This window comes from Panthera onca, chromosome E2, assembly GCF_046562875.1.
Source record: "Panthera onca isolate mPanOnc1 chromosome E2, mPanOnc1 haplotype 2, whole genome shotgun sequence".
Lineage (NCBI taxonomy): Eukaryota > Metazoa > Chordata > Mammalia > Carnivora > Felidae > Panthera > Panthera onca.
The window spans coordinates 16,805,965-16,826,928 of NC_138353.1; the positions used below are offsets into that span (position 1 = coordinate 16,805,965).

Here is a 20,964-nt window from a genome sequence, read left to right on the forward strand (position 1 = left end):
AGAGAGCTTTCAAGTTCTTTGTGCTTATGAGCTGCCTCTCCCCCTGGATAAAATTTTCAGCCACCACTCTGGGCTCTTAGTGAGATGGCAGCCTCTGGTCTTCTTGACTTGCCTGTCTTGAGTTGCTCTGTCTTAAAAGTAAACTGGGATATAGACAATTGATATTCCAGTATTTCTGGCCTGCCACTCCTTAGATAAAGGATCCACTGACCTCTTGGCCGGAAACATCAGGACTTAGCCTCTTCAACTTGGAGTTGAATGGAGTGAGGATGCTGAGCTTCTGTCCTTCCCAATGAGATACCATATCCATAGATTGGTAGCTGAGGAGAGAAACAGCCCTATCTTCTTAGCCATACCCAACCAGATGGAACTTCTGTCAAGCTGAGCTGGAGTGAGGAGAGGGAAGGAGCATATGTGGCTTAAATGTCACACACTATCGCAGTTTTTAACAAGTTTTAGTAGATTTTCTTGAATAATGGTTCATTGCTTTATGCCCTTAGGACAATTTACAGAGACTTAAAGTCTAGAAACAAAAACAAAAAACCTTTTCACCAGTTACATTTGTTTTACTGGCAAACATCCACAGAGTACCTCATACTGCTATCCTAAAGTAGAATTTCTCTCAAAACTTGGCACTCTTTTATTACATGTTCTTTTTGTATCCCAAGTTTAGATTATTGTATTTTATTATTTTTCTTGATTTAGGCTTAACAAGTATTTGTCTAATTTATTAAAATGATCAAGGTATCTGTTTTTGGCAAGGGAACAGATTTGTATATATGTGTAATGTGTAATATATATTATATATATATATATATATTATAATTTTTAAGTGTAAATTTGTCTTTACATTTACTGACTCAACATACCAAATAATTTACTCCAAAGGTACTTTAATGATTATTCCCTCAGTCTTCACCTAAAATCTTAAATACTAGTTTTTGTAAGTTCATTTGGCTAGTTTGGCTAATAAATATTGGGTAGTGGCAGTAAAAATATTTTACGTCTGCTTTTGTTCATAGATTGATTAGTGAAACCATTGCACCAGAAGCTAGTTTTCTACGTCTGATTTTGTCTTCAGTCTTCTTTTCTACTGCTCAATCTGACTCCTCTCTGCTTCTCCAAATCAGGATGATGTCCCCTCATCACTGGCCTTGATTTTTTTTTTCATGTTTACTTATTTTGAAAAAAGCGAGAGTAAGTGAGTGGGAAGAGGGGCAGAGAGAAAGGAGAGGCAGAATCCCAGGTCACCTGGGTAGCTCAGTCAGTTAAGCGACCAACTCTTGATTTTGGTTCAGGTCATGATCTCACAGTTCACAAGTGTGAACCCCACATCAGTCTCTGTGCTGACTGTGTGGATCCTGCTTGGGATTCTCTCTCTCTCCCTCTCTCTTTGCCCCTCCTGTACTTTCTCTCTCTCTCTTTCTCTCTCTCTCAAAATAAGTAAAATAAACTTAAAAAAAAAAAAAAAAGAGGAGAAAGAGAATCCCAAGCAGGCTCCATGCTAACACTGTGGAGCCTGATGTGGGGCTAGAGCCCACAAACCATGAGATCATGACCTGAGCCGAAATCAAGTCAGATGCTCAACTGACTGAGCCATCCAGGCACCCCTGGCGTTTGTTTTGTTTTGTTTTTTAATATTTATTTTTGAGAGAGAGAGACCCAGCGTGAGCAGGGTAGGGGCAGAGAGAGGGGGACATAGAATCTGAAGCAGGCTCCAGGCTCCAAGCTGTCAACACAGAGCTTGACACGGGGCTCAAACCCACAAACTGTGGCCACAGCCAAAGTCAGATGCTTAACCGACTGAGCCACCCAGGCACCCCTGATTTTTTTTTTTTTTAGTCATGATATTTGTCCTGTAGCTTCCCATCACTAGTGATTTCATATGCTTTCAACCTCAGCAAGAGAGGTTTCAAGTGTATGAGTTCTTGTGTGTCCAGTTGTCTGTCTTGAATCAGGAATATTTGTGGGTTTCTGAGTCTCCTACTGAGTTGGAGAAAAAATGTAGTGTATGGGTAAGAACATGGGCTTTGCTGTCACACTTATTGGCCTGAAATCCCAGCTCTCCCATGTAAGTAGCTTTATGACCCTGGGAGTTACTCATAACCCTGGTTTCTTTACTTTTTGTTTTTATTTTTATATTTTTAAAGATTTTATTTTTAATTAATCCCTACACCTAACATGGGGCTTGAATTTACAACCCTTAGATCAAGAGTTGCATGCTCTACTGACTGAGCCAGCCAGGCGCCCCTCCTTATTTTTTAAATGGATAATAATAGTACCCACTACATGGTAGTCTTGTAAGGGGAATTTAAAAGTTAATATAGCTAAAGAAGTTATTATAGTACCTGGCAAATAATAACTACTCAATAGTTGACAGCGATGATAATGTTGATGGTAGTAATGATCATAGATCATGGAGACAGTTTCTTAGAAACATCACAATCTAGCCTTTGGTGATTTTCTTTTCTATTTCCCATTTTGTCTATCGATCATTTGTACTATTTCTTGAATAAATTTTCTGAAATGTGGGATATATGTGCTTTTTGTTCTCCGAGTCTTTGCAGATAAATTATTTTTCCTTATTTCCTTATTTGAATTTTGAAGTTTTTAAGTAAGGAGGAAGAGTTAGACATATGTAACCAAGTAACATTCTTTTCCAGAAATTTGTCATTTGTTTCTTGGCTTCTTTTACATCACAGTCATGGTTTTAATTCTCATCCGCTGATTGTAAATAAAACAAACAAGAAACAGGGTCGCCTTGGTGGGTCAGTTGGTTAAGCATCCGACTTCGGCTCAGGTCATGATCTCACAGTTCATGAGTTCAGGCCCCACATTGGGCTCCCTGCTGTCAGCACAGAACCCACTTTGGATCCTCACTCTCCGTCTATCTCTGCCCCTCCCCACTCATGCACATGCTCTCTCTCTCTTCCTCTAAACATAAATACACTTTTTTTAAAAACAATAAAACAAGAAACACAAACCTGAGTCCCTTTGATGCTTAACTGTTGATTCTGTCCTTGGCCCTTTACCCACTATGTATGTTCTCTACGTTCTCTACAACTATTCCTATCCTTCAGCCATGGATTCAGCTCTCAATTTTAGGTTGATGGCTAATTCTCATGTTTTGTCATACCTCTAACTGCATAGTAGACCTTTCCATCTGGAAGTTCTATAGACATTTCAAATTTTGCACTTTCAAATTTTCATACCTCTGCTCATTCCTCCTGCCTTATTTCTCTTCTGTCCCCACTTTCTCCATGTTCCTTTTCTCACTAGATCACACAATCACTTGGACAGGTTCTAAGATAGTTACCTGTAAGTCATGTGTAATTCTTTCAATTCTGTCACAGATTCAGTACAAATCTGTGACCACCATCTTCAGTTTCATGCATAATAGATAATGAATGCTTAAGTTTGCTGACTCAATAATTAACACCTTACAGGATATTTCTACTGTGGGTTTTTTCCCCCTCACAGTGTAATACAAAATTAGGTAAATATGAAGCCTTAATATACAGTTGTAATGAACTCTGATCCCTGGATACTAGCTACATGAGTTCTTACATATTTTGACCACTGCATCTAATTTTGATGACTTCATATTAATTAGGATTGTGCGTTTACAGGAAACAGTGACGTTTAAGGATGTGGCTGTGGACCTCACCCAGGAGGAATGGCAGCAGCTGAAACCTGCTCAGAGGAACTTGTACCGGGATGTGATGCTAGAGAACTACAGCAACCTAGTCACAGTAGGTAAGGGTAGCTTTGCAATTTTACATAGAATTCCTTCCCATTTTTGAAATGTATGAAGATTTTAACTTGCCTTTTCTTCACATGATTGTATGTATTCATCTGCAGGGTGAAGCCTAATTACTTTGTCTCACTGTGGAAATTCCTTTCTCCTTATCCTTCACAGACCCTCAAGCCCCTAAGACTCAGCCCAAGGTGTGGATAGTTGTCTCCAGCATTAACATGCAAGTCCTTTGCTATTTCCTGTAATAGGTTATCAAGTCACCAAACCAGATGTGATCTTCAAGTTGGAACAGGAAGAGGATCCATGGGTGGTAGAGGAAGAAATGCTTGGGAGGCACTGTCCAGGTGAGTAAGTAAAAAAGCAGCTCTGAATGAGAAAGCCACACAACAATTGTTCATGGGGTTGACACCATTTCACGTTTTCCAAGATTTTTTTTTTCTTTAAGTTTATTTATTCTGAGGGGGAGAGAGAGAGGGTGAGAGAATCCCAAGCAGGCTCCACACTGACAGTGCATAGCTTGATGCAGGGCTCTAACTCATGAATCATGAGATCATGACTTACCTGAAGTCAGACATTTAACCAACTGAGCCACCCAGGTGCCCCCCTTTGGCTAATTTTATACATTTCCTGCTCCAGATGTTGAAATAGCAATTTCTCTAGAAATGCCTGCTTCCTTTAGTGGGAAATGATTTGGAGACCAAAATCCGGGCACAGTGCTTGCTCATTGCTTCTAGAGCTGGACAAAGCCAGGAAAAATACACTTTTTAGATAGAAAAAAATGTATGTGTTTATACTGATACATCCAATTCGAATTAAGGAGTATAGGGTTGTTACTTACCTTTTTTGTTTTGTTTTTGTATCTTTTATACTGAAAATATTGGCTCCTTATTGCATTAAAATATTTATTTGCTTAATCCATATATATTTCTCAACCTTGGCACTGCTGACATTTTGGCTAGATAATTCTTTGCTGTAGGGGACTATCCTATACATTGTAGGATGTTTATGTAGGGTGTAGAATGTTTAGCACCCTCTGTGGCCCTCTACTTATTAGGTGCTAGGAGCACCAATCCCCTTTCTCACCACTCCCCCAGTCATGACAGCCAAAAATGTCTCCAGACCTTCCAGATACTGCCAAATGTCTCTTGAGGCCCCAAACTGATCTAATATGTATATATATTACATATTACATATATGTGTATATATATATATATATATATATATATATATATATATATATATGTATACATATATGTAATATATATATTTCATATTACATATATTACATATATTACATATTATATATATTGTATATATGTATGTATATATATGTAATATATATATTTCATATTACATATATTACATATATTACATATTATATATATTGTATATAATATTATATACAATATATATTATATACAATATATATTAACAATAATACCATTATTACTAATGATTAAAAGACTACTAAATGTAGTTTAAGACTTCTTTGGTTGTATTTTTTTCTCGTTTATGATATAGTCAAACTACTGTGTTTAAAAAGTCACTTTAAAGGGACTAAGTGGCCCTAACTTGTATGTAGGTTTACTTGTTTCCATTTGTTTTCAATTTTTAAGAGTTATTTTTTCCTCTTTCTTTAATTTTTTTAATTATGTAAAAATTTACATGATTCCAGTGTCAAAGCTATAAAACAAATCAGAGATGTCATGCTTCTTTCTATTCAGGATATATAAGTGAAAAGAAATCAATGTGCAGAACAGCATTTAGAATATGCTACTTTTTTTATAAAAAAGAGTGGCGGAGGCACGTGTGTTAGATATGTGTTACATGTATGTATGTGTATATACATATATGTTTAGTATATGTATAAATTAAAAGAATATAGGAATAACCTCAAAACTAATAAAAATGCTTACCTGTCAGGCAAGGGAGGAATCAGTGTTTCAGGGATAGGGTGGAATCTAGTCTTTTCTGAATATGCTGCTATTTGGTAATTTCCAATTATTATCAACTTGATATTAATGAAAGATGAGGTTTAGTACTCTTGCACCACCACTACCACTTCCCCTTTCCTTTTTCTCTGGATATAGATATATCACAATTTTTGGCTAACTTGATTTTCACTGCTTACTTTGTTCTTTTAGGTGATATATTGTTACTACTGAGCCAAGAAATGACTATTAATTACATATCCTTATATAAATTGCTGTCATTCCTAGGGTTACTATTTGCCCAATTTTTCTGTTTGCTTTGTTTTCTATATATTTTCTATATATATTTTTTCTATATATTATATATATATTTTAATGAGACTCTCAAATCCTTGTTTAAGTAGGGAATCAATCAGTGTCATTAGTTTTTCTTATTTTGATGCATCAAAGGATAAAAAGGAAATTCCAAAAATTCTTGTAGCTAACAAATTTTTGATGCTTTTTGAGTAGGAGACTGTTGGGATTAGAACCTAGGAGTTTTTTGTGGAGTTCCAAATGGCAATTATAGAATTCCAGTTGTGTGGGTCTTTTATTTTTAATCTTCTCATCTGCTACCTGGACGTAGATGCCAGCATTCATGAGGGACAAGCAACAGAAAAGGATTGGAGGGGCGCCTAGGTGTCTCAGTCATTAAAGTGTCTGACTTCAGCTCAGGTCATGATCTCATGGTTCGTGGGTTTGAGCCCCATGTCAGGCTTTGTGCTGACAGCTCAGAGGCTGGAGCTTGCTTCAGATTCTGTGTCTCCCTCTTTCTCTGACCCTGCTCTGCTTGTGCTCTCTCAAAAATAAATAAACTTTATTTTATATATATATATATATGCATATATATGACATACTTATATATGTAATCATATATTTATTATATGTTATATTTATATTATATAGGTATTATATATATTTTTATTATATATATTTGTATATATAATATATAAGTATATGTAATATATATATATATATATTTTTTTTTTAAGAAAAAGGATTGGAGATCTTACCATTCAACATATGCAAGTTTACATTATTCATAGTTTTTTAGTATGAGGCTTCCTTTGCATCTGCTTTACTTGTTCCTAAGTCTAGAGCCTGTATAATTCATTTTCTCTAGGAAAAGTAAGCCTTCCTTTTCCTGATCAAGTGGTGGATACATGACCACTTCCTGTGTGGGGTGGGTAGGAGGTGGGAGGATATTGGTCACAGTTCAGTTACAGAGAAAAGAGCTCATTAGTAGCTAATTTAAGAAGGAAGGAATTTACATGAAGGTATTAAATGTCCTAGAGAACCTTAAGGAGGATTAAAGGACCAACTATAGGATAGGCTTTTTTAAAAAACAATTTTTTTTAATGTTTTTATTATTTTTGAGAGACAGAGTATAAGCGGGGGAGGGGCAGAAAGAGAGGGAGACACAGAATCCAAAGCAGACTCAGGCTCTGAGCTGTCAGCACAGAGCCCCTTGCAGGGCTCAAACTCATGAACAGTGAGGTCATGACTTTTGCAGAAGTCAGAAGCTTAATTGACTGAGCCACCCAGGTGCCCCAGAATAAGCTTTTAGGAATGAGTCTCAAAGTCCTATCAGAGAAGTCAGCTGTTAAGTGAGTTCCTTTCCCCACTTTGATCAAGAAATTGCTTTTCATGGGGCACCTGGCTGGTTCGGTCAGTGGAGCATGTGACTCTTGATCTCAGAGTTGTGAGTTTGAGCTCCATATTAGGAGTAAAGCTTACTTTAAAAAAAAAAGAAGAAAGAAAGAAGACAAAGAAAGAAAGAAAGAAAGAAAGAAAGAAAGAAAGAAAGAAGGAAGGAAGGAAGGAAGGAAGGAAGGAAGGAAGGAAGGAAGGAAGGAAGGAAGGAAAGAAAGAAAGAAAGAAAAGGAAATTGCTTCTGATTGAACAACGAAAATGCCTTGACAGCTATGAGCTTCAGAACCCTACCACTTCTGTTGTAATATCATAGGTAAAATGCCCACTTTCATTACTCTTTTAATTTATTTCTGAATTTAAATTTATAATTAATTTAAATCATATTCAGAACCCTATATGCAAGTGTTTCTAGGAAATGTAGTTCTAACTCACCCTCTGCAGGACAGAGAAACATAGTACGAGGTTGGAAAGATGTTACTTAAGTAAACCCATAATACTTGCCTCAGGGAGTGTAATTGCTCCCTAAGACTTTAAGTTAATCCTCTTCAGGCATCTTATCTCTGCTTTATGAGTACCTGAATCCTTTAATTTGTTCTCTTTTCCAGTGCTTTGTGGCCAAATTACTTTGTTACCTGACTTTTACATCTTAGTAGTACTTGCTATTAGTTGTCAGTTCCCTATATGCCTTTCATTTCCATTCTTTTGTTGAAATCTCTTGTTTACCTTCTTTATACTCGTTTTTTTTTTCCTTGTGGGTTTGACCTTTAATTCTTTTACTGTCATTTTGATAGATTTTTAGGGAGAAGGGAGAAATAAACATACATATTCAATCCACTGTGTTTAACCACAAGTTTTACTTTCATCCTCTGGTCATTTTGACTCTCTATCCAGTCATTTATATATTCACCCTTTCATCTTAATTATTCTGTTCATGTTACTGATTTCTGCATTATATAAGCACACTTTTAAAATCAATCAAAGCTACTTAGGCCTATCAGTGTCAGTTTTCTCTCCATAATATTTTCTATCGGAGTTAACCCCTTAAAACTTAAAAACTAGGGACATTTGTACTTTGGATTTCTTTCATATTGGGAGATTAGAGTTGATATCAAAGACCAACTCTGTAGTAGCAAATTTCTGAAATGTTATTAATAGTATAAAGCAGAAAAATTCAAAAGTAATAATTTTTGGTCCTCCATTTTAGAAGTTTGGGAAGTTGATGAACAACAGATCAAGAAGCAACAGGAAGCACTTGTGAGGAAAGTCACATCCATCTCCAAGAAAACTCTGATTAAGGAAAATGTCATTGAATGTAAAAAAGTTACAAAAATATTTCCTTTGAACTCAGATATTATTACTTCAAGACCAAACTTCTATGAATGTGACTCATTTGATAAAGATTTGGAACATAATTTAGACTTACTTAGTTATGATAAGGACTGTAGAAGAGAGGAAAATTATGAATATAATAAATACAGGAAGCCATTTTACTCTTGCTCATCCCATGTTCTAACCCCCTTTAAGTGTAATCAGTGTGGACAAGACTTCAGTCATAGATTTGACCTCATCAGACATGAGAGAATTCATGCTGGAGAGAAACCCTACGAGTGTAAGGAATGTGGAAAAGCCTTCAGCAGGAAGGAAAATCTTATTACACATCAAAAAATTCATACTGGGGAGAAACCATATAAATGTAATGAATGTGGAAAAGCTTTCATTCAGATGTCAAACCTTATTAGACACCAGAGAATTCATACAGGGGAGAAACCTTATGCATGTAAGGATTGTTGGAAAGCCTTCAGTCAGAAATCAAATCTCATTGAACATGAGAGAATTCATACTGGAGAAAAGCCCTATGAATGTAAAGAATGCGGAAAATCCTTCAGCCAGAAGCAAAATCTTATTGAACACGAGAAAATTCATACTGGGGAGAAACCTTATGCATGTAATGAATGTGGTAGAGCCTTTTCTCGAATGTCATCTGTTACTCTACACATGAGAAGTCACACAGGGGAAAAACCCTATAAATGTAATAAATGTGGAAAAGCCTTCTCTCAATGTTCAGTGTTTATTATACATATGAGAAGTCATACAGGTGAGAAACCCTATGTATGTAGTGAATGTGGGAAAGCATTCTCTCAAAGTTCATCCCTTACTGTACATATGAGAAATCATACAGCTGAGAAACCCTATGAATGTAACGAGTGTGGAAAAGCCTTCAGCAGAAAAGAAAATCTCATTACACATCAGAAAATTCACACTGGAGAGAAACCGTATGAATGTAATGAATGTGGGAAAGCTTTTATTCAGATGTCAAACCTCATTAGACACCAGAGAATTCATACTGGTGAGAAACCTTATGCATGTGCAGTATGTGGGAAAGCCTTTAGTCAGAAATCAAATCTCACTGAACATGAGAAAATTCATACTGGAGAAAAACCTTATCATTGTAATCAATGTGGAAAAGCTTTCAGTCAGAGACAAAATCTCCTCGAACATGAAAAAATTCACACTGGAGAGAAACCATTTAAATGTAATGAATGTGGTAAAGCCTTCTCTCGAATCTCATCCCTTACTCTTCATGTGAGAAGTCATACAGGAGAGAAACCTTATGAATGTAATAAATGTGGAAAAGCCTTCTCTCAATGCTCATTACTTATTATACATATGAGAAGTCATACTGGTGAGAAACCCTTTGAATGTAATGAATGTGGGAAAGCATTCTCTCAAAGAGCATCCCTTTCTATACATAAGAGAGGTCATACAGGTGAGAAACGCCGAGTGTACTAAATGAGGGAAGGCCTTTTCTTAAATTCAACTCATGCTTTACTTAACTTTTGAAATACATTGGTGTAAACTCAAAACAACCAAGATCTTTATGGAAAAATTTAAAACTTTATTGGAGGGCATAAGACTTGAATAAATAGAAATACCATGTATAGAGGTGGAAAAACTCAATATCATAAAAATGTCAGTTCTCCAAAATGAATCTATTGACCTAATATAGTACCAAACATCTAACAAGAATTTTCTAGGATCTTTACAAAATGATTCTAAAATTCATGTGAAATGGAAGTCCCTGGATTGCTGAGATGATTTTGAATAAGAACAGCAAGGACCCATCTTCTACCATATATTACACAAAAGTTATGGTCACTAAATAGTGTGTGGTATCAGAGCATGAATACATAAGCAGATTTTACAGAATAGAATGCCTAGGAATAAGTCAATGAATATATGCAAACCTGGTGTGTATTATACATAACAATGACATCATGAATCAATAGAGAAATGACAGCCAATAAAATTTGTTGGGAGTATTTGGTTCTCCATATTGGGGAAAATAAAACTACATGCAATCTTACAATATATAAAGAAAACAGAATTCCAAAGGATTTGAACACTGGAATGTGAAAAGCCAAACTGAAATTCTTGGGAGGAAATACAGAATGTTGTCTATGGTTTTGAGGCAGCGAATCATTTTTTTAAAAGGCAAAAGGACCCTGCAGTTCCATTTCTGTATATTCATCATAAAGAAACAAATATGCGTAAATATATATATATATATATATATGTATATATATATGTATATATATACGTATATATATATATGTATACATATATATGTGTGTATATATACATATATATATACTAAATTATGGATGAGGTAATGGATAATAAAATGTGATATAGTCAAATAATGGAATAGTATACAGCAGTTAAAAGCAATAGACTAGATCTGTATTTTGTAACATGGATAGTTATGTAAAACAATGTTGAGTGGAAAAAAAATCAAAATCCTCAAATGAAACATTGTGTAATGACATTCATATAAATTGGAATTAAATCATAAAGAACAGAACTATGTTTTTATTATTATTGAAATATGTATGTATGTAAAATGGACTAGAAGGGTACATACCAAATTATTATTAGTATTTTCTCTGGCAGGGTATTGATCAAAGGGGACTTTTAGCTTTATTTGTAATTTTTATGCCTTAATAAAGATTGAGAGCATATAAATCTTAAAAATTAATGATTTGCAGTGGCAATATGGATGGCTTGTCTTAATGGTGTTTTTGTAGTTATTTCTCAGACCTTACGGCTTAGGGGAGGCCTGTGCCCATAGAAAAAAATGTTAGGATAGATCCATATGCCCTATCAGACACTGAGCTATTTTATCAAAAATATTTCCAGAAAATTAGTAATTGGAAGTGATAGTCCTATTTACTATACAATATGAAATTAGCATACTTTATCAATCTTATGTTTTTTTTTTACATTTTAACATTTCTAAAATTGTGATTCATTTTTTTACCAATTATGTTTTAGATTTAATTATTTATTAAAATTTTGAAAATCAGATGGGAGTATGATAAATCAAGTATGACTTTATTTACTATTTTAGGGCACTATGGTCTACTAATGATTCCTTCTCTCAGTATATCTTGCATTATTTGGCAACAGGTTTGTTGGATTCATAGCTAACTAATTAGTAATATATTTAGAGTCAATATGGAGAAAATAACATTTTCCTGAGAATTGACTCTGTGACCAGTTTTCTTGCCCTGTAGGTTTCCATAAAACCAGGACAAACATTAATATCATAGGTAATCATTACAACATTTTGAAATGAGAAAGCCTTTTATTTTCTTGAGATGGCCATAAACAATTATGTAACATTGCTTCACTCTTAACCTACAGATTATTTTATTCCTTTCATAACCCTTGATTTATATGACCTATCTTATTTTGGTTGGAAATGGTAGCGGTCTAGACCCTGAACAGTAAAAACATAGTTCCTATAAAAGGATTTCATTCTCTATAATCTATAATAATATATGAACCACCCCTTAAGGTAAATGTTTTGTTATGCCATCTCACAATATAACTAATATACAGAAAATCATTGGTGCCTTTTTAAAAGGGAGATTAGAATAGGAGCTATTAAAAGTGAACTTTAGCATTGAATGCTTGAATATTAACTATATTTGTTCAAGGGTGATTTCACAAAAGAAAACCTCAAACTAAAGTAGTGATATACAAACATGACCGTATCACTTTTGACTTTTATTAGCTACTTTTAAAGATTGACACTGACTTACATTTGTAAATTGCAGGGACCAATTTTCATGAAAACAACAATTTACCAAAATTTAAGTATCTAAAGGAGTATTGTCATTTCAGAGTCTCTTCTTCATTCCTTTTTTTTTTTTTTCTTTTTTTAAGTGTTTATTTTTGAGAGACGGAGCACAAGCAGGGGAGGGGCAGAGAGAGAGGGAGACACAGAATCCGAAGCAGCTCCAGGCTCTGAGCTGTCAGCACAGAGGCGGGGCTTGAACACACAAACCATGAGATCATGACCTGAGCTGAAGTTAAACCTAAGTTTAACTTAAACTTAAGTTAAACTTAAGTTAAGCTTAACTGACTGAGCCACCCAGGCACTCCCATAGTCTCTTCTTTAGTAGGTTTTATGCTAAGTCCAGTTTTGCCAGCATACCTAATTTTTGTAGACTTGTTTTTTAAAAAATAGTTTTCAAAGTTCATGTGTTATCTACATAACAAAACCTGTGTTTGATGAGTATGTGCAGAAATTAGAACCCTTGTGCATTTTTGACAGGAATGTAAAATGGTATAGCTGCTGAGGAAAACAGTTTAGCAGTTCCTCAAAAAATTACCATATGATTCTGCATTTCTCTACCTAAGTATATATCCAGAAGAATTGAAAGCAGGGGTTCAAACTGATCCTTGTACACTAGTGTTCATAGTGGCATATTCAGAATAGCCAAAAAATGGAAACAATCCAAGTGTCCAGCAATAGATGAACAGATAAACAAAATGTGGGATATACAAAAAGTGGAATATTATGCAGCCATGCAAAAGAAATTTGGATACATACTACGACATAACTGAACCTTGGAAAAGTATGATTCCCATGTACATAAGGTAACTAGAATAGGTAAATTCATACAGAAAGTATGATAGAGATTACTGGAATAAAGGAGGAAGAAATGGAGAATTATTGTTTAATGGGTACATTGGTTCTGTTTCAGATGAGAAAATTCTGGAAATAGTGAGGATTATAAAACACTATGAATATACTTAATGCCACTTAATTGTACAGGTAAAATTGTTAAAATGTTAAGTTTTATGTTATTAATGTTTTAACACACGCACATGCACAAGTTTAGAAATACCCAATTTTTTTAATGCCAACATCTGAACTATTTTAGAGTCATTCTCTATTGATAACTTTTTCTCTTGATTCTTTCTTACCTTTCGTATATTTTTGCTTATCTACTAATTTTGATTGTATACTGAACCTTGTGAATATGTTGTAGAGATTATGAATTTTGTTATAATTTTCTGGAGAATGTTGTCTTTGTCCTAAAAACAGCTACATTGGCTGGATTTAAAATCCAGCAATAGCTGAAATATCTGCTTCATTCTTTACATCTTCTAGCTATTGATTTCTATAGGCTCTTTGGAGTTTACATAAATTTGTGAAGTTCAGGCATCAGCCAAAGATTTGGACAGAATTTATAAGTAGATGTTGAATATCCTCTCTGTAGCTCCTCCTTTCTGGAATTTAACTTTATTTTTAAAGAGTTTTTAAAACAGCCTGAAACTTCATCCTCCAACTTCTCAGGACAATAATACTGTGGCTCTCTATTTGAGTTTAGCTACCCCATACCACAGAGGCTGGAAAGTTCCATTACATGATAACCTGTTTAAAAATTAATGTCTCACAGTACACTTTTCTTTTTTTCAAAGGTCAACTTCCCTTCAATTTTTTTGCCTGTTTTTGGTTGTTCCCCAATGCTTTCACATTGTGTGTGTGCGTGTGTGTGTATAAAATATATATAGTCCAGAGTTGATTATCTTCTTTTTTTGCAATCCATGAAACATTTTATTTTGAATTAATATTTATGTATTTATTTTTATCTTCAAGTTGGCTAACATACAGTGTACTCTTAGCTTCAGGAGTTGATTCCAGGGATTCATCACTTAACATATAACACCCAGTGCTCATCCCAACAAGTGCCCTCCTTAATGTCCATCACCCATTTTCCCCACCCTCCCACCCCAAACCCCCATCAACTCTCAGTTTGTTCTCCCTATTTATGGTTTTCCTCCCTCTCTGTTTTTATCTTAGTTTTCCTACCCTTCCCTATGATCATCTGTTAAGTTTCTGAAATTCCACATATGAGTGAAATCATATGATATCTTTTTCTGACTTATTTCGCTTAGCATAATACCCTCCAGTTCATCCACATTGTTGCAAATGGCAAGATTTCATTCTTTTTCATCACCGAGTACTATTCTCTTGTATATATATATACCACATCTTTTTACTCCACTCATCAGTTGATGGTCATTTGGGCTCTTTCCATAATTTGGCTATTGTTGATAGCGCTGCTATAAACATTGGGGTGCATGTGCCCCTTCAAATCAGCACTCCTGTATCCTTTGGATAAATTCCTAGTAGTGCAATTGCTGGGTCATAGAGTGATTCTATTTTTAATTTTTTGAGGAACCTCCATATTGTTTTCCAGAGTGGCTGCACCAGTTTGCATTCCCACCGACAGTACAAAAGGGTTCCCCTTTCTTCACATGCTCACCAACATCTGTTGTTTCCTGAGTCGTTAATTTTAGCAGTTTTTATTTTTTTATTTTATTTTTTTTCCAATATACGAAATTTATTGTCAAATTGGTTTCCATACAACACCCAGTGCTCATCCCAAAAGGTGCCCTCCTCAATACCCATCCCCCACCCTCCCCTCCCTCCCACCCCCCATCAACCCTCAGTTTGTTCTCAGTTTTTAACAGTCTCTTATGCTTTGGCTCTCTCCCACTCTAACCTCTTTTTTTTTTTTTTCCTTCCCCTCCCCCATGGGTTTCTGTTAAGTTTCTCAGGATCCACATAAGAGTGAAACCATATGGTATCTGTCTTTCTCTGTATGGCTTATTTCACTTAGCATCACACTCTCCAGTTCCATCCACGTTGCTACAAAAGGCCATATTTCATTCTTTCTCATTGCCACGTAGTATTCCATTGTGTATATAAACCACAATTTCTTTATCCATTCATCAGTTGATGGACATTTAGGCTCTTTCCATAATTTGGCTATTGTTGAGAGTAATTTTAGCAGTTTTTAACTGCTAATTTTAACTCTGACCAGTGTGAGGTGGTATCTCAGTGTGGTTTTGATCTGTATTTCTCTAAAGATGAGTGATGTTGAGTATCTTTTCCTGTGTCTGTTTGCCATTTGGATGTGTTCTTTGGAAAAGTGTCTATTCATGTCTTCTGCCCATTTCTCCACTGGATTATTTGTTTTTAAGGTGTTGAGTTTGGTAAATTCTTTATAGATTTTTGATACTAACCCTTTATCCAATATGTCATTTGCAAATATCTTCTCCCATTCTGTCAGTTGCCTTTTAGTTTTGTTGATTGTTTCCTTTGCTGGGCAGAAGCTTTTGATTTTTTTTTTTTAATTTTTCATGCTTATTTTTTGGGAGACAGAGTGTGAGCAGGGGAGGGGCAGAGAGAGAGGGAGACACAGAATCTGAAGCAGGCTCCAGGCTCCGAACTGTCAGCATAGACCCCGATGTGGGGCTCGAAGTCATGAACCGTGAGTTCATGGCCTGAGCTAAAGTTGGACGCTTAACCAACTGAGCTGCCCAGGCACCCCTGAAACTTTTGACCTTGATGAGATCCCAATACTTAATTTTTGCTTTTATTTCTCCTGCCATTGGAGCCATGTCAAGTAAGAAGTTGCTGCAGCTGAGGTCAAAGAGGTTGGTACCTGTTTTCTCCTATAGGATTTTGATGGTTTCCTGTCTCACATTTAGGTCTTTCATCCATTTTGAATTTATTTTTGTGTATGGTGTAAAAAAATGGTCAAGTTTCATTCTTCTGCATGTTGCTGTCCAGTTCTCTGAGCACCATTTGCTAAAGAGACTGTCTTTTTTCCATTGGATACTCTTTCCTGCTTTGTTGAAGATTAGTTGGCCATAAATTTGTGGGTCCATTTCTGGGTTCTCTATTCTATTTCATTGATCTTTGTGTTTGTTTTTGTGCCAATACCATACTGTCTTGATGATTACAGCTTTGTTAATACAGGCTAAAATCCAGAATTGTGATGCCTCCAGCTTTGGTTTTCTTTTTCAACATTACTTTGGTTATTTGGGGTCTTTCGTGGTTCCATACAAATTTTAGGATTGTTTGTACTAGCTCTGTGAAGAATGCTGGTGCCATTTTGATTGGGATTGCATTGAATGTGTAGATTGCTTTGGGTAGCATTGACATTTTAACAATATTTGTTCTTCTAGTCCATGAGCATTTTCCATTTCTTTGTGACTTCTTCCATTTCTTTCATAAGCTTTCTTTAGTTTTTAGCATACAGATCTTTTACCAAAGTTTATTATCTTTTATGGATTAATCTGAAATAAGGCCATTTGTCACTACAAAAAGTGGAAATAGAAGATGACATTTGAGTAGAGAACTGAAGGAAGTGAGGGAATAAGTCATGGGGAAATTTGGATAAAGAACACTTAACTATAAAGAACAGAATCTTTAAAGACCCTTCAGTGAGAGCATGCCTGATATATTCAAGTATTGATAAGGAATAGGACTTTGGTTAGAGTAAATTAAGAAGAGAGTAGTAATTGATAAAATTTAGAAAGAGATTGAGAGCCAGATTAGGTAGTACCTTAAAGATGAGTCTAGGAAGGAGTTTAGGTTTTGTTTTGTAATAACTGTAAGACCATTGGAAGGCTTTAAGCAAAAGATTAACACAATCTGACTTAAGTTTTAAAAGAATTGTCTTAAAAATTGTCTTATAGGACCTAATTATAATAAAGGAGCAAGTGTGGAACCAGAGATACAAATCAAGAGGCTTCAGATAAAAGTTACTTAGATCTGTGTGATAGTGGTTGATGTATTGAGAAGTAGTAAATTTCTTGAGACATTTTCAAGGTAGAGCTGTAAAGACTTGGCTGATAGGTTTGATGTGGTTCATTAGACGAAGAGAAGAATCAAAGCTATTGCCAAGATCTTTGGCCTGATCAACTTGAAAGATGTAATGTCCATCTGTTGAGATGGAAAATCTGTCGTACCAGCTGTTTTGTGGGTCTAGATGAACAAGGGGATATGCCTAGATTTCCAAGCACAGAATCCTACTAGACAGATATATGGATACGGAATCTAGAAGATAAGGATGACTAGAGATATACTTTCATGAGTTGTTAGGATATTAATTGTACTTAAAGCCAATGGACTGGATGAGAAGAGATCTAAGGACTGACCTCGGGGTGGGGGGGAGGGGGCGGGTGTGTGGCAGAATTCCAGCATTTAGAGATCAGAGAAGCAAAGAGGAAGCAGCATAGGTGACAGGAAAGTAGACCTAGGGAATTAGGAGAAAACCAAAAAACGGTCATATACTGGAGGCAAAGTGAATAAAAAGTGTTTTAAAAAGGGGGAAGTAATGAACTTTATCAAATTTTGCTAATTGGTCAAATAAAAAGAAGACTGAGAAACTGATCATTCAGTTATTTAGCAGTGTTAAAGTCATTGGTGACCTTGACAAAAGTAGTTTAAGTGGCAGTAAGTAAAATTCTGAGAATGAAGAGAGGAAACAGAGGTAAAATGACTATAGTGATGGGAGATTTTACAATTGTTCTAAGTGACTGATCAAGCAGACAGGTTATTAAGCTTATAGATAGTTTGAATAGCACAGTTAATGAATTTTACCTACTGGGACATATCTAGCACATGCAGCTGGCAACTTTCAAAATATACATTCTTTCCAAGCAAACCTGGAGCATTTATGGAAGTTGATAATAAAGTATCAATTTCATTGATGCAGAATTTAAGAAACAAAACAAAGGAAAAAAAAAAAAAACCCAGACTCTTAAATACAGAGAACAAACTGGTAGTTGCCAGAGGAAAGGGGGAGGGGGGGTGAAATAAAGGGGATTAAGAGTACAGTTATCGCGATGAGTGTGGGGGGCCAGGCCCCGGTGCCAGGCTGAGACTGGGTCGAGCAATGTTCCCTGTTGACTCAAGCCAACCTGGTGGTTCCCCCTCCCATTCCCCCACTTTCAAGGGCATACGAAAGCCTTGTCAAGGCTGAGAAAGTTCCTGAAGCCTGTGGTCTGCAGGTGTTGGCAGTATTGCTACCTCCCTTTTTCTACCCCGAGTCAGATAGAAACAAACATGGGAACTGTGTTTTGCTAGCAATCTATCAACAAGGTCTTATGACCCATTCAGAAAGTTCACAAGGTACACAGAACTAAATGTTTTGGCTGGCAGTGATCATGTGAAACCTGTTTATTCTTAGAATGACCTGATCCATAAGAGTCTTATATTATAAAAGATTGTGTACAGCAACAATAAAGCCGTCACTTGGGCCATCAGCCCAGGGGACCCTCCTGTTCCCAAACTTGCTCTCTTCTCTCTTTTTTTCTTGCATTCCCCTACCCTCAGGACTCTGACCTCGGTGTTTGTCGCGCCGGTCGCGACAGATGAGCACTGAGTAAGGTATAGAATTGTTGAATCTTATTGCACACTTGAAACTAATGTAACACTGTATGTTAATTAGACTTCAATGAAAAAAAAAGCAAGTATCAACCAAATACCAGTAGATGATATCTTAAACTGCACTCATCACATTGCAGTTAAACCACACATCAGTTACAAAATGCATAGGTACTCTCAGTGATCAGAAAACAGGAAAGTTATCAAAGACTACTGGGGTCATTTTAAAAGACACAGGAATCATCTTCAAAGGACTCTTACTGACCAAACATAAGACAGTGTTTTTTAATACTTACTTGTTTTTGAGAGAGGAAGAGACAGAGACAGGGAGAGAGGAAGACAGAGGATCCAATGCAGGCTCTGCACTGTCAGCGCAGAGCCCGATGTGGGACTTGAACCCATGAACCATGAGATCATAACCTGAGCTGAGATCAACCTTAACCAACAGAGCTATCCAGGGCCCCAAAGATAAGACAATTTTAACAAGAAAAAGACTAACAACTACAGATGATTGAAATATAGCAATTTGTGAAAATCCATAAGATCAACTGTCTGCAAGAAATCAAAACTCATTTTTGGGGGGGCGCACGTGGGTGGCACAGTTGGTTGAGCATTGACTTCAGCTTGGGTCATGATCTCACCATTTTTTAATTCAAGCCCCACATCAGGCTCACTTGTCAGTGTGGAGCCCACTTCAGATCCTATGTCTGCCTCTCGCTGACCCTCCCCTGCTTCTGTGCTCTCTCAAAAAGGAATAAACATTAAAAAAACCTTTATATATATATATACACTATATATATATATATAGTACCAACTTTATATATATATATATATATATATATATATATATATATATATATACACACACTATATATATATAGTACCAACTTCTTATATGAAAAGCATGATAATTAGGGGCGCCTGGGTTGCTCAGTTGGTGGAGCATCTGACTCTTGATTTTGGCTCAGGTCATGATCCCAGGGTCATGAGATCTAGCCCCATATTCTCTCTTTCTCTCCCTCTGCCCCTTTCCCCTGCTTGTACTCTCTCTTAAAAAAATAAAAATAAAAACATAATTAAAGAGAATTAAAATTTTATTTTGCTTTCTCCATACGAATTGTATTTCATAGTACCAAATAGTCCTAGTAAAGGTATAAAATAGCTAAATAATTTATAAAGAAAAGTTCTATACAGAATAGTTCTAGTTAACAATTGTAAGAAGAATGCTAGAATTAGAAAAATCAACATTTTACAACCTCAATGAAGTAACTGATTCAAGCGGTAAGTATCAATGAATACCAAAACCCTAAATAAAGGGTGATTGAGAAATGGGTAGTTTTAGGATACTAACGTGTCACCCTATATAAAATACAACTTTATTTTTTTTTTAAGTTATTAGAATATCACCCTGATGATTTTTTTAAACTTTATTTATTTTGAGAGAAAGAGCATGAGCAGGGGAGGAGCAGAGAGAGAGGGAGACAGAGAATTACAAGCAGGCTCCATGCTGTCAGTGCAGAGCCTGACGTGGGGCTTGATTCCACAAACCATGAGATCATGAACTGAGCTGAAATCAAGAGCTGGCCGCTAAACCGACTGAGCCACCCAGGCACCCCTAAAATATAACTTTAAAGTGGAAAGATCAGGGGCGCCTGGGTGGGTCAGTTGGTTAGGCATCAGACTTCGGCTTAGGTCATGATCCCCCCAGTTGTGGGTTGGAGCCCCACACTGGGCTCTGTGCTGACAGCTCAGAGCCTGGAGCCTGCTTTGGATTCTCTGTCTCTGTCTCTCCCTACCCCTGCCCCAGTCGCACTGTGTGTGTATCTCTCAAAAATAAATAAACATTAAAAAGTTTTTTTAATTTTAAGTGGAAAGATCAGTTTCATCACTGGTCAATCTCAGCCTCAAAGTAGGACAACTAAATATTATGTGCTAATTGATGTTATACAGCATAAAGACAGAGCCAATAATTTTAAAAATCTAATCAAATGTTTAATTTCATTTACTAACAATACACATAAAATGTAGAGGAAAAGATCAGTAAT

At 35.9% G+C, this 20,964-nt stretch overlaps 1 protein-coding gene across 1 annotated transcript in view; it reads left to right on the forward strand.

Annotated features, from left to right (window-relative positions):
• LOC132690955 (uncharacterized) overlaps positions 1-20,964 on the forward strand; it is an 89,658-nt gene that overhangs the window by 28,386 nt on the left and 40,308 nt on the right. The window contains exons 4-6 of the mRNA XM_081791435.1: positions 3,630-3,756; positions 4,006-4,101; positions 8,585-10,167. Of these exons, the coding sequence (XP_081647561.1) occupies positions 3,630-3,756; positions 4,006-4,101; positions 8,585-10,167 (1,806 nt within the window). The remainder of the gene's footprint in view (positions 1-3,629; positions 3,757-4,005; positions 4,102-8,584; positions 10,168-20,964) is intronic.